This window comes from Lampetra fluviatilis, chromosome 59 (assembly GCF_964198595.1).
Source record: "Lampetra fluviatilis chromosome 59, kcLamFluv1.1, whole genome shotgun sequence".
In the NCBI taxonomy this organism is placed as follows: Eukaryota; Metazoa; Chordata; class Hyperoartia; order Petromyzontiformes; family Petromyzontidae; genus Lampetra; species Lampetra fluviatilis.
Genome location: NC_136333.1, coordinates 4,952,612 through 4,967,315, shown reverse-complemented (window position 1 = coordinate 4,967,315; position 14,704 = coordinate 4,952,612). Strand labels below are relative to the sequence as shown.

The 14,704-nt window shown below is 52.4% G+C and overlaps 1 protein-coding gene across 3 annotated transcripts in view; it reads left to right on the top strand.

Moving 5' to 3' along the window:
* LOC144950820 (histone-lysine N-methyltransferase ASH1L-like) overlaps positions 1-13,336 on the top strand; it is a 95,594-nt gene extending 82,258 nt beyond the window's left edge. For all 3 annotated transcript variants that reach the window (XM_078880931.1, XM_078880932.1, XM_078880930.1), the window contains exons 21-30: positions 957-1,089; positions 1,774-2,097; positions 3,247-3,333; positions 4,137-4,227; positions 5,827-5,974; positions 6,681-6,853; positions 7,632-7,798; positions 8,891-8,931; positions 9,830-10,440; positions 11,662-13,336. In XM_078880931.1, the coding sequence (XP_078737057.1) occupies positions 957-1,089; positions 1,774-2,097; positions 3,247-3,333; positions 4,137-4,227; positions 5,827-5,974; positions 6,681-6,853; positions 7,632-7,798; positions 8,891-8,931; positions 9,830-10,440; positions 11,662-11,753 (1,867 nt within the window). In that variant the 3' untranslated portion in view covers positions 11,754-13,336. The remainder of the gene's footprint in view (positions 1-956; positions 1,090-1,773; positions 2,098-3,246; positions 3,334-4,136; positions 4,228-5,826; positions 5,975-6,680; positions 6,854-7,631; positions 7,799-8,890; positions 8,932-9,829; positions 10,441-11,661) is intronic.
* Positions 13,337-14,704: the final 1,368 nt, after the last annotated feature.

The window sequence follows — 14,704 nt, the reverse complement described above, 5'->3', positions numbered from 1 at the left end:
AGGTCCAGGAACGGTTCAGATAATCGTCACTGGCGTTGGCTGTGAGCTGGAACCGTCGGGTTCGTAGCGCAGGGCGCTACCCGCTACGCTACCGTTCCAAAAACAAATATCCCCCGTATAGCCTCACCGGGGTGTTGGGGCAAGTGGTGTTAGCAAGCGAATCGGAATATGAATTAATACTGAAGGAGGAATCCGATGAGCTATGAAGCTCTTCTTCACAGATGTGCAGTTGGAGCACCGGGTCCGAACGTAACAACAACAAACAATACAAACACGATAGGAGTGCCACTGCGCCATTGCTAGGCGAGAGTGTCCCTTAATAATGAGGTTTAAAATCAGCATGTCGTCATTGCCAGAGCCTAATTAGCAGCAATAATTCAAATTGAACGCTCGCCGGAAATGACGAGCAACTTTGTATCCCCGGAACACACACCCCTTGGGAAGAGGGGGTGGGTGGGTGGGTGGGGGTCGGGTCAAGGATGTCAATGTATGGAAAAGGAAAAGGGAAGAGCGATTCATTGCAAATAAGAGGAAAAGGTCACGTGGCTTTTTTTGCCAGCATCAAAACATTAAATATCAGAATAGGTGTTTACCCTTTCTGGCAATAAAACAGGTGTTAAGATGTTCAAACACCAAATAGATAACTTTTGCAAGGAATCACGTCTGCATTAATAACACACGGCGCACGTGGTGAACATGCAAACATTCTCCGATAAAATACGCATTGGTTTTAAAAATGATTGGTGCGTGTGGTTAATGCAGACTTGATTCCTTGCAAAAGGTTGTTTGAACATCTTAACGGCTGTGGCCAACACCACGCCCAGCCACCTTTGTCTCCCCCGGTGGTGATGTTTACGCACCACAGACACACATACGCACGCACACACAGCCGGCATCCGCCGCCTTTTCACACACGCGCACACACAGCCGGCTGAGCGGATGACTGCGTTGGGCAGGAACCCGGACTACTACGAGAAGGTGAAGGACCCCCTGGACCTGGTTCGTGTGGAGCGGCAGATCTTGACGGGGCACTACCGCACCGCGGAGGCGTTCGACACCGACGTGCTCAAGGTGTTCCGTAACGCCGAGGTACAGCTTCTGCCCCCCACCCCTCAACCCCCCCCCCCCCCCCCCCCAATGTGGACTTTACGTGGTAAAATAAAAATTCATCTTCTTGGTTCTTTCGGTAAAGTCACGTAGAAGGGAAGTAATAAAATAATAAAAATAAAACATAATAAAATAATTCTCACGACTTTTCGGCCACAACGCAAGCAGTCGTCCTCAGGTGAAGACCAGGTCTGTCGGGGAGACAGCGTCATTCAGACGTTGTCTCCCCGACAGAGAATTATTTTATGATGTTTTATTTTTATTATTTTATTACTTTCCTTCTACGTGACTTTACCGAAAGAACCAAGAAGATGAATCCCTGCAGTCACGAAAGCTTTAAATCGAAAAAGAAAAATTGTTTAGCTTTAGGTTGTGATAGCCAAATCGCTTCTAAAAAATTGATACATAGCTCAGTGGGGGCCTTACCTAGTAAAATGAAAAGTTTGGCTTAGTTTAAATTTACTCGTGGATAATGAAAGTTTTGTACTCTTAGTTCTTTCGGTAAAGTCACGTAGGTCAAAAATGAACTTAAAATTAATAAAAATAAAACAATAAAATCATTTTTTACCTACGTGACTTCACCGAAAGAACTAAGAGCACGAATCCTTTCAGTCACGAAAGCTTCAAATCTAGAATGAAAGTTTTGCTTGCGCTTGCCTCCATCAGAAGTACCACGGGCGCAAGTCGAACGTGGGCCGCGCCGTGTGCCGCCTGCGCAAGGCCTACTACAGCGCCCGCAGCGACGCCTCGGCGCAGCTCGAGGAAATCGCCGGCGAGACCGCGAGCGAGGCGGACGGCAGCGAGATCTCGGGCGGCGGTGGCGGCGGCACCGGCACCACCAACGGCGGTGGCGCCGCATCCGGTGCAGACCGCCACGACGGGGGCGGCGCCGGCGGAGACAAAGACGGCGGCGCCAATGACGACGTCATCCGCTGCATCTGCGGCCTCTTCCGCGACGAGGGGCTCATGATCCAGTGCGACAAGTGCTTGGTAAGGAGGGACGGAGACGCGGGGGGGCGGGGGCTGCCAATTGTCGTTTTGTTCTTCTTGGTTCTTTCGGTAAAGTCACGTAGAATGGAAATAATAAAATAATAAAAATAAAACATAATAAAATAATTCTCACGAATTATCTTCTCGACAGACCTGTTCTCCGCCTGAGGACGGCTGCTTGCGTTGTGGCCGAAACGTCGTGAGAATTATTTTATTATGTTTTATTTTTATTATTTTATTATTTCCATTCTACGTGACTTTGCCGAAAGAACCAAGAGGATGAATCCCTGCAGTCAAGAAAGAAGCTTTAAATCGAAAGAGAATTATTTTATTATGTTTTATTATTTTATTATTTTATTATTTCCATTCTACGTGACTTTACCGAAAGAACCAAGAGGATGAATCCCTGCAGTCACGAAAGCTTTAAATCGAAATGTCGTTTTGTTGTCGTTCTTTGTTGCGTTGTGTTTACACAGGAAATCCTCACCGAGTCTTGAGGATCTTCATTTTATTTATGTTTTCTTGCAGGAAGGCCCATGCTTAGTTTTCGCACGAGGAAGCGACGATCGCTCTTGTGTCCGCCAATTAAGTTATTTGCAAAGTAATTGTTCAAAATGTGTAACATTTGGACCAAGGGAGCCGTGTGCACACGATGGCCCACACACTTTCGAATAACTTCACCGGACCTTGACCCCGTCCACTGTGAAGCAGGCGGCGCGTACTATATGGTTAAAGCGCCCGCACTACTAACCAGTGCGGTGAACCTCTGTTTGAGCCGCAGACCTCTGCGGCAAACGTGCTGCCGCTGGGCCACGTCGCACCCTCTCGCTATCGTAAGGGCCCAATAGGTTCCCGTCCCCATGTCTCTGTTGATTTCAGTCGATTATCGTCGGAGTGAGGCCGTTTTAGAGCGGGCACCTATTCCAGAGGATGGCAGTATGGACCATTGCTTTAGATTGTTGCCCATTGCCTCTGGGTCTCATTTACACACCACGTCGCACCCCAAGACCCACGTGACTCAAGCAGGGCTTTGGCAAGAGCGCCGCAAATGCACACGTGCAAAGGGGTCGAATGTTCCCGAGTCGGCTGCGACCCGGCTAGGTAGAGGGCGCCGCGTGACGGTGCCGTTGCCGCCCCCCTGCGCCCCAGGTGTGGCAGCACTGCGACTGCATGGAGGTGACGGAGGACGTGGAGCACTATCTGTGCGAGCTGTGCGAGCCGCGTCACGTCGAACGGGTGGGTGGACATCGCCGCTTCCTGTCGTCCTCCCTGCCTCTTCCTCCTCTTATCTTTCGACATGTCCCAGTCTCGCTTCTCACATCGCCGCTTCCTCCCATCTCTCCATCCCCCCCCTCCCCATCTCCCCTCTTGCCGTATCCCCCGTCTCTTTTCATCTTTTGCTCCCCATGTCCTCCACGTTGATATCTCCCCCACCTCTACATATCCCCAAACTCGCCAAGTCTTTCTGCGTCTCCTCATTTCCGTGTTCCTCAGTCGCTCCGTCCTTATCTCTCTGTCCACCTCTCTCCCTCCTTTGGGTTCTTCCTTTTCTCATTTCTTACATAACCTCGGAGTGGAACTCTCCATCCCTTTGTACAACCGCAACATCAAATGCAGTCCGACTCTTAAGAAACATCTGAAGGCCTCCTCTCTATCTGTTTGGATCAGGCGTTCGAGCAGCCCAGAGCTTGGCTCCGCGCCTCTGAGTTGTTGACTTGTCTGTAAAATCTTGCGCGTTATAAATGTCATTCTTATTATTTAGCTCCCACCGTCGCTACCTACACCTGGCCTCTCTCTTTCTCTCGGGAAAACCCGGCTAACGGCACACGCCTCTAATCCTCCTCGTTGTTTACGTCCGCACTCGCCCCGAACCAAACAAATGTCCTCCTTGACCCGCCGGCGAGCGGCGTGAGCACCCTTGCCGGTGCCGTTACACTCGCGAGGCCCCTCACCAGTCGCGCGTTATAGACACGCAGGCAGCGCCGCACGCGCTCGTCCGCTTACTACCCACCCCCCCTCTACCCCCGCCCTGCCCGCAGGAGGTGCCCATGGTGCCGCAGCCGTCGTACGCCCAGAACGGAAGCTCCTACTACATCTGCCTCCTCCGTGACGACCTCTTGCTCAAGCAGGGTGGGTTGCGGGCCATCGCACATCGCTGCTATCCTCTGGGAGGGGCTCGCCTGGGGAGGGTCTCACGGAGAATTTGAGCCGACTCCACTGAGATTGTGGGTTTGAACCCTGGTTTAGGCCGCCCGTGTTTTAAGGCCGGGCTCTCGCGAGGGGCGAGTCGATTGTCTCGGCCTGGCCACCGATGACTGAATGTAAAATTGGTGTACCGCCTTGTGTTATACTCATTGCTACGTATGGCTTAACACATTCCTGTGGAGGGAGCTGGTAGGAACGTTGGGTTGCTCGGTCAATGGCCAGGGTCAACGGCGGCGTGGTGTATTCCGCAAATATGGCCGACTGTGAGGGCGGGCGCAAGCCGGCGTGAGTAGGTTAAACGTTGAGTTTTATAAGGGCACCACGGGGTGACCAGCCCCTCCCCACCCAGCCCCACCCAGCCCCACCCTCCCCACCCAGCCCCTCCCCACCCGCCCTACCCAGCCCCTCGCAGCCCCTCCCCACTCTCCCCTCTCCAGCCAGCCCCACCCCTCCCATTTTTGGATGCACGACGGACGGACGGACACAATAATCCCCTGTGGGCTGGTGGAACCAGGTGGTTCCTACCAGTATTAACACGCAGTAAACACCTCTCCGTGGGGCATTTATAGGATGTTCGCCAAGTGTGGACGAACCCTACCACCTGAGTTCAATTTCCAGCCGTGCTTAAAACCAGTGGCGAGTGATATCACAACCGATCATGCGCCTCCTCTAGGTTGACTCCACCTCAAATGAGTACCTGGTGCAGTGTGGATAGCGGAGGAGGCTCGTGAATGACGCTACTGGGCAGTTAGAGGCAGTCGCCCTCCAACAACAACGGAGGGCAGGAGAGCGACGCTCACAACAGCAAGTTGGCACAGTAGGGGGCACAGCTGGTGCATCTGTCATCTGAGTCAATCAACCCATGGCACCTCGGTCTGTCCTGTGATCGCCTGTCAGTGAGCCTTTGACAGCTGTTGTTATAATAGAGACAAAGCCACCCATTTGTGGCCACACCACTTGCCCCAATAGCTCATGTGGCGTCCTCTGTTCTAACACCGTTTGAGACGAGGCTCAAAAGAAAGCTGTCTCTGGTGTGGACCAAACAGTTTCAAAGACAATGCATTTATTATCAATGTTTTTTTTGTTTGCATTCTGAGCACAAGTGTATTGTGGTTAATGCAGACATGATTCCTTGTAAAAGGTTTCAGTTTGGTGTTTTAACATCTTAACACAGCTGTTTTGTTGCCAGAAAAAAGGGGAAAACCTATTCTCATGGAGGATCTTTGTTTATGTGTGTTTGCGGGAGTAGGCGCCTGTGCTACGAACCCAGTGACCCAAGTTCGATTCCCACTCACGGCCAACACCAGTGACGATGATATGAACTGGTCCTGGGCCTCCCCTAGGTCGACTCGGCCTTAAATGAGTACCTGGTGCGATGTGTCAAAACATCGTCAACTCGGGGAGACGAAGGCGGTCGGGCGTGGTGTCGTCCACCCACCTACCCCTTCGTGTGCCGTGACGGCCTTCGTAGCACTTGCCCCAACAGTATGTTAAAGGCTATCCGGGGGATCTTTGTCTTTGCAGGCGACTGCGTGTACCTGATGAGGGACAACTCCCAGCAGCGGCGCGGTGCCGACGGGCAGCCGGTGCGGCAGTCGTACCGGCTGCTGTCGCACGTGAGCCCTGACAAGCTCGACATCTTCCGCGTAGAGAAGCTCTGGAAGAACGAGAAGTGAGGACCCTGAAAGCCACCGCACGCACACACGCACGCGCACGCACACGCGCGCACGCACGCACCCGCACGCCCACGCGCGCGCACGCACACGCACGCGCACGCACACGCACGCGCACGCACACGCACAGCCGCGTGCTTCGTGAATGTGTGCGTCTTGTTATATGAACCCTGGGGGTCATTGTGATTGTGAATCTTGTGACACGTTACCCTCGTGTCACGGCGATTGCGTGTCGATCAATTCGGCGTGACGGCAAAATCCCTGTGTTTCTTAACGCTGGCATCGCGCGCTCGTGTTTAAAAATGTAAGGCACCTTATAGATGGAAGTCCCATTCTGTTAGGTTTACGTGTCTGTGTGTGTGGGGAGTGGTAGTGTAGCAGTTAGCGCGCTGCACTACGAACCCGGCGTCCCGAGTTCCATTCCCGCTCACGGCCACCACCAGTGACGATTATCTGACCTGGTTCAGGACCTCCCCTTGGTCGACTCGGCCTCACAATAGTACCTGGTGCGGGACAAAGGCGGTTGGGCGTGGTGCTGGCCACCCACCCCCTCGTTTACCTTGCTGGCCTTCATAGGTGCTCGGTAACAGCACTTGCCCCAACAGTCTGTTAAGGCTATACGAGGGGGATCTTTGTCTTTGTGTGTGTGTGTGCGTATATAACCGCGCGTGCGCCTGCCCGTGTGTGTGTGCGTGCGCGCCGCAGGGGCGAGCGCTTTGCGTTTGGGCACCACTACTTCCGGCCGCACGAGACGCACCACGCCCCGTCGCGCCGCTTCTACCACAACGAGCTCTTCCGCGTGCCCCTCTACGAGATCATCCCCCTCGAGGCCGTCGTCGGCATCTGCCAAGTCATGGACCTCTACACCTTCTGCAAGGGTGGGGTCCCGCGACCCCCTCCCACAACCGCCCCATCCCCCCCCCGCCCCTGAATTCCCCACCCACCCTCAACGCGCTGCCATCACTCATCAACATCACCGCCGCCACCACCACCTTGTGATTCGTAATCGAATTTTGGGTCGCATCGCTTAAGTAAAATGCGTCTCTTAAACCCTCCTCGACTATTAAAGTCCTTTGCGAGTAATTTTGTCAAAGTTTGGACCGTGACACCATGGCCCCACTCTCTTTCGGATACGGTAAAACCTTGGATTGCGAGCATAATTCGTTCCGGAAACATGTTTGTAATCCAAAGCACTCGTATGTCAGTTGTGATCACGTGACGCTCGGCAGAGAAAGCGTATGCACGTACTACTCGTATTGCAAGACCTCGCTCGTTTATCAAATTAATATTTATTTAAAAATGTTGCTCGTCTTGCAAAACACTCGCAGACCAAGTTACTCGCAATCCAAGGTTTTACTGTAATGTCTCAGGCTTCTTCAATGCCCACTGTGAAGTAGATCGCTCCCACTCACGGTGAATGATGCCCATCGTTTTTAGGCCCACTTCTGTTCCTCTGTGTCCAGACCTGCTTGTCCATGTCCCCAAGCCCTCTATCCGAGCTCTTACATGCTGCTTGTTGTAACCCTTGTATCTGTTTCTCAGTCCTTATGCGTGGAGTGTCTGAGTCCCCCCGCGTGTCCTGCGTCCGAAGCGCCGCTATCGGCGTCTCCACCGCGTCTCTGTGACGAGAGCCTTTTGCGTCCGCCGTCTGCGCAGGACGCCCCAAGGGCGTGAAGGAGCAGGACGTGTACATCTGCGACTACCGGCTCGACAAGTCGGCTCACCTCTTCTACAAGATCCACAAGAACCACTGGCCCACGTGCACCAAGGCCTACGCCTTCGACCACTTCGAGAAGCGCCTCGCGCCCAAGCGGGACTTCACGGCGAGTGAATTGCCTAAACGCCGCCGCAGGGTCACGGTTCACAGGGTCCCACCCAGGGTCACAGGTCACAGGGTACCACCCAGGGTCAGGGTTCACAGGGTACCACCCAGGGTCACCGTTCACAGGGTCCCACCCAGGGTCAGGGTTCACAGGGACCCACCCAGGGTCAGGGCACAGGGCACCACCCAGGGTCACGGTTCAGGGGGCACCACCCAGGGTCAGGGTTCACAGGGTACCACCCAGGGTCACGGTTCACAGGGTCCCACCCAGGGTCATGGTTCACAGGGCACCACCCAGGGTCAGGGTTCACAGGGTCCCACCCAGAGTCATGGTTCACAGGACACCACCCAGGGTCACAGGTCACAGGGCACCACCCAGGGTCAAGGCTCACAGGGTCCCACCCAGAGTCATGGTTCACAGGACACCACCCAGGGTCACAGGTCACAGGACACCACCCAGGGTCACGGTTCACAGGGCACCACCCAGGGTCAGGATTCACAGGGACCCACCCAGGGTCAGGGTTCAGGGACCCACCCAGGGTCACAGGTCACCACCCAGTGTCATGGTTCACAGGGTAGCACCCAGGGTCAAGGTTCACATGGTACCACCCAGGGCTCAGGCAAAAAGGGTCACGTGGCTCCTGGACATCTGTAAAAAAGAGCTTTGTAGCTTATCGGATTCCTCCAGGATAACTGAAGATCCTGATGATGATGATTCTGCGATCCGGGGCGACGTCGTCGCGGGATCACCGAATGTGAGAAGAATATTTTAGAGTAGGGAAAGGAAGTGGAGGGTGTTGGGGTGATGGAGCCTGAAATAGCACAGATGGATGAGCTGACCTTCAAGTGTAACCCGGCAAGAACCCGTTGAGACCTAAAGTTTAGTTTTTTAAGGAAGACCTTGAATAGAACGGCTTTGACTTTTCCAGGCATTGTGTAGTGTGCCTTTGTGACATAAGTTGCAGCGCCGCAGCGAATATATGAAAAAATAATGTGTTTTCTGGGCAACTGCTGTTGTAAATCATTTTAACGCCACGTCTGCGTGTTTGTGTGCTGCCGTTTGGTGTGGCTTGGTGTTTTTTTTTCCCTTCAGCCTCACCACGTTCCAGAGAACTACAAGCGGAATGGCGGGAGGTGAGTGGCCTCTCTCACTCAATCCAGGGAGGGAGTGGAGCAGGGACGGAGAGGAGAGTGGGGGGGGGTCGAGGAGAAGGGAGGGGAGTGGGGGGAGTCGAGGGAGGGAGGGACACGGGTCACGATGTCAGTGGGTGATAAGCAGAGACCCATTTGCTCCCCAGGACACGTAAGAGATGCGAGCAGCATTTGATCACGTTCCGTTGCTTCGTTTGAACAATACAAGAGTGGCAGGGTATAGAGTTGGGTGATGATTCATCGTCCCCAAGCAATTGACAGATTTATCACGATTCCGGGTCAAGGTTTCGGGTCACAGTTTTTCGGTCACGATTCAAACCATATTTACTTGCCGTCTCGTTCCATCTGTCTTGTTTGTACTGCCTGTCGTGTTTGTTTGTTTGTCTGTCCTATTGGCAATGTCTCTCTCATCTGTCATGCACTTCTTGTCCATCTCTCTTATATCCGTAAGCGTCCATTAACAGATAATGTGCACGAAATTCTACGTAATGTATTATTCCAAGCACAATTCTGGCACGTGTGTCTTGAGCGTAAGAGTAAATTTTAATTGATGGGTCGATCGCTCTTAACATGCCTCCCAAGACAAATCAGAATTACGATCCTTTCAATTGCCAATCCACTGCTGGATGGAAGCATTCCCACGCCATGTCGGTTACGTGGGTTCGACTAAACTTCTCCACCCAGTTCAGTGCGAGATGGTGAAGGGGTGGGAAGCCGAAGATCGGTTCGGATGCCACTCGCCGCCGACGTTAGACTTGGCCGGGATCCAAACTCAGGTTTTCGTGTTCACGGTTCAGTACTTGTGCGCACCGCTGCACCGGAGAGATGGCGACACGGCGAGTTGACGCAGACTGCCCGTTACGTGCGCGTGTGACACTAGCGGCGGCGGTGGCGGCGGCAGCAGCGGCCGGTCGCCTTCGTGGAAGTCCGACAAGAGTCGCTCGCGCAGGAAGAAGCCGATGCTCGGAGCGCCGTCCTCTAGACACGTGGACGACGCGTCTTCACCACCGGCAACGTCACTACCAGCACCGCCACCGTCACCGCCACCACCAGCACTGCCTGTGGCAACGTTATCGGAGGAGCACAAAAAAGCCGAGTCGGTTTGCCACGGCGAGACCAAGGCGGAGCAGAGCAGCAGCAGTAACGGCGGCGGCGGCGGCGTCAGCATCGGCCAAAACGATGACGGCGACGGCAAAGAAAGGATCGACGGCGCCAGCGCTGTCATCCAGGGCAGCTGTAGCAGGGGCAGCAGGAGCAGTAGCCGGGCGCGGCGACAGCTGCAGCAAGAGAGAGAGCGAGCGGCGATGTCGGAGGTCTGCTCGGAGGACAGGTCGGGGGTCAGGCCAGAGCAGCCGCCCTCCACGGAGCCGCCCTCCACGGAGCCGCCCCCCACAGAGCAGCCCCCCACGGAGGGGGAGCGCCGGCAGCGGCAGAAGGATCGTCTCAACAACTTCCTCCTGTCACTTCTGGCGAAATGTCCCAGCAGGAACGGTGAGGAAGGGGGTGGGGGGGGGGTCCTTGTTGCTGCTCACCGGTGCCGCGTGAGCTTTGAGTTGAGTCACAGATTGTACATGTACAAAGCTTTTACTGGTAGGAACGAAGTAGACCAGCCACCAATAGATTATTTCGTCCGTCCGTCCGTCCGACCGTGTAACAACATCGCCCCCTACTGCAAACACTTGTCGCCCCCTACTGCAAACACTTGGCATGACCCTACAAAAACCTTTAGACTCAGTGAGGCTTTCCTGGCTAAACAAGTGTTCCCTTATAATTCCCTGAGATAGCTTTTAATTAAAACTTTGAAATTCAAATTTTACTCACAGCGCCCTAAAGCCTACAGCTAGGCCTAAAGCCTAGAACTAGGCCTGAAACTCTCCCTTCGTATCCTACCCCCGCGTGTGTGAAAGGGAGTTAATGTTTAACAATGTTACATTCCCTCATGTTTTTCAATAGAAACATTTACATTTAAAGCTTTTACATTAATAATTATAACATTTCAATTAAAAATTAACTCACGGCGCCCTAAAGCCTACAGCTAGGCCTAAAGCCTAGAACTAGGCCTCAATCTCTCCCTTCGTATGGTCCGATTAGGTGTAGCAACATCGCCCTCTACTGCAAACACTTGGCAGGACCCTACAAAAACCTTTTGACTCAGTGGGGCTTTCCTGGCTAAACAAGTGTAATAATACATGATGTTTATATTCTTTGGTTATTCGTTCCTACCAGCCAACCCCGCAGGGTCCTGTTAATGAGTGTAATAGTGAGCTAGAACAGTCTGTTTTCGCCTCTATCACAAAGGGGCTGTGTGTCGCAGATGTGTAGTCTGCCAGTCAGGGGTGGGGGTGATCTTGCTGTGGTTTTAACCAATTAAGTAATTTGCCCAGGTATGTAGAATTTGTGACGTGCTACATATTGATCGCGACGCCATCGCTCACGGCCGCCTGCCCTTGTTCGTATAACGCAACGCAATATTTAACGTCCACTAAAGTGGACGCCCGTGTTCAGGGCAATAACACCCGCGGTGATATCCGGGGCGCCCGCTCAGCTTGAACCCCGCGAGCCTCCGCAACAAAGGGGGGCAAACAGCGCTGCCCTGGGGCCACATTATTGTGTCGTCATTGTCACGTGCTGCCTCGTCTCCTGACCTTGCTCTCTCCCCGCCCCACCCCCGGCCCCGGGTTCTCTCCGCCGCCTGCGCACGCACACGCGCAGCCATCGACGTGACGTACCTGCTGGAGGAGGGCCCGGGCCGGAAGCTGCGCAAGCGCTCGTCGCTCTCCTGCGAAGCGTTCGTGCTCAAGTAGCGGCGAGCGCGGCGAGCTCCGGTCACCGACTCTGTGGCATCCGCGCGCCGAGCAGCGGAACCCAAGCCGCCCCCCCCCCCCCCCGCTTCCCCACGGTCGCCACTTTCCGACGGTTTTCTTCCAACGTCGACGGCGGGCGCGGTGGGGGGGGGACCTTGAGTTTAGGGGCATTTCGACGGCACGCGGAGACGAAATCAACCGCGACGACGAACCAACGACGAGGGCGCGCAGGCTGCTCCGAGATGAACGGACACGCGCGGGCAGACGACCCCCGTTGATTCAACTGCCGATGCTGGCGGGGGGGAAGGGGGGGGGGAGGCGATGAGGGTGGGGCGGGGGGGGTGGTGGACACTCGATCCGGACGGTTGGCGTCACGGGAAAGACATCGCCTGACCCCCGCGAGTTTCCTCCGCGCGGCGGGCAGTGGGACGCGGCCGCTCGCCCCCAGGAGGCCACACTACGGTTGAGCCAGGCACATCGGCCGCCCCCCCCTCCCACCTCTTCCTCCTCCCCCCCCCCCCCCGCTTAACGGTTTAGAGGAGTAACGTCCTCCCCCGCCGGTGGCTTTTACCAACTCGGTACTTGAAAAACAACAAAAAAAACACGTGAAGAAAATACGTACTTTACTGTAAATCGCAACAACAACAACAATAAGTTAAATAACTTGTTTTTTTATTATATATATAAAACGAAAAAAAATTGCCGCGAAAACAAACGCCGCGCAACCTTCCGCCGTGTCGGGAATTTAAAAGAATTATGCGATCCTCATCATCGAAGCCGTTCCTTTGCTACGTTTTTAAAGAAACAAAAAAAAGTATATATATGAAATAGTAAAAACAAGGATGTTAACGTTATTTAAAAAGACGCAGATGACAAGAAATGAATTTCGGTTCGTGTCAAAGCACTTATATAATAAAAATGCTTTTTTCTCTCCAGTCAAACGGTTTCATCGGCGCTGCGTTGAAGACGTGAGTTAATCGAGACGACAGTATTTAAAAAAAATCTTTTTACGCAAACTCGGCAAAATATATATGTAAGTTAAAACAAAAATAATGAAAAATCAAAATGTATTTAGTTCACCGTGACGCGTTAGGTAACATACTGTATATGTTTTCAAACTGTCCAATGCTGATCTTCTAAAGAGGTTTCTTAAGCTTTTTAATCGGAACACGGAGGAGAAAACCCCCATTTTTTTAAGTTTAAATTTTCTCTCGTTTTCCTTGACACTTTTGTTTTTGGGTTCCAGATATTTTATGGTTGCGATGTTTGTGAGTGGCAGTTGCTGGGGCAATGGGGGAGATGTGTGTGTGTGTGTGTGTTTTGTACACGTGTAATATAAATGGGCTCGTTATCCCCGGGGCCTGGCTGTACATAGCTCATGGTGTCACACACACAGCGGACTTTCTGAAGCAATACTTTTGCCCGCCGTTTCGTCCAATTCAGAACATGCTCTCTCTCGCTCTCTCTCGGACCAATAGCATCATCGTCGTCGTCGTCGTCGTCGCAGTCTGTGTTTTTACAGCCTAAAGTGAAGCTGGCGCGAAACGTTTTTATTAAATAAACACAACGAAGTGACACTGTAATCACGAACGTATCCGTTAATAGTTTGTGGTGGCGATGGTAAGGCGGGACCCCCCTCCCCCCACCCCCTCCTTTTGTGTGACCCCACAAAACAGGCAAAAAAGTTACAAGTGTTGGAACCTCATTTGCCAGTAGTAAAATATGATAATTGTTTTTTTTACCCTTTTATCTGGCAACAAAACTGACACCTTTTTTACAAGGAGTCATGTTTGCATTGACCACAATACCTGCAGTTTTTAAATCACGAATGGTCGTGCCCACCTACGACGGCAAACATCTGGTCCAGCCACAGCGGCTTTTGCTGGCCCAGCCTATGACCAATGAAAGGAGCGCTTACATCGCATCTCGTCATGGCGGCGGGGTGGCCACTGTGCAACAAGTACACACACAAAATTTGGTTCAAAAAACAACTAGATTTTCAATGCGCACACGTTTGTTTGCACTCAAAAGGAAAAAAGTTATTTTGACACCTGGATTAATCAAATTTGATGTGCTCATTGAAAGTGGGTGGCTTCTTTTAGATTATTTTCTTTATGCAAGCTACCCCCATACATACTCTTTGGTTCTTTCGGTAAAGTCACGTAGGTATAAGATAATCAAATAAATTAAATCACGACGTTTCGGGCGCAACACAAGGTGGGACAACCACAGCAAGAAACAATTGCTAAGATACACTGGACGCATTTATAAATCATCTCAACTTGCTAAAACCCATCCATCCAGTTCACCGTGGCAGTGGTAGCTGTGGTTGTCCCACCTGATGACGGATGCTTGTGTTGTGCCCGAAACGTCGTGATTTATTTTCTACCTACGTAACTTTACCGAAAGAACCAAAGAGTATGGATCCCTGCAGTCACGAAAACTTCAAATCTAGATCAAGCCCACCCCACTTTAATTGAGGACATCAAATTTGATCAATTCTGGTGCCAAAGTAATTCATTTTCTACTTTTGAGTGCAAATAAAAGCGTGTTCATTGAAAAGCTTTTTTTACCTAATTGTTTTTTGTATTCATTTATTTTTCTCTTGACGTGTTATGTCTGTCGCGAAAGCCGGTACGTTTGTATTGATGAAACCCGACTTAAGAGCTTTCTTGGCTCATAGGGTACTTCAAAATAAACTGACACTGGATGTGGGGTGGAATGCCAGTGGAAAAAAATCACCCCGCACCATGAAGGTCCGACGCTGACGCAGCTCAAGATGTGTGCCAGGGGGATCGTGTAGCAGGTTTAAAATCCATTCGACGGTGAAACTGGAAAACATTTGGTGACGAAGGCTGCATAGGAGGCCGAATTCACGTCGCAACTTTGGGCAAACGTTTTTGTCTTCACCAACGGTGGAACAAATCGTCTGAAGGGTTTCTTCACAGCGT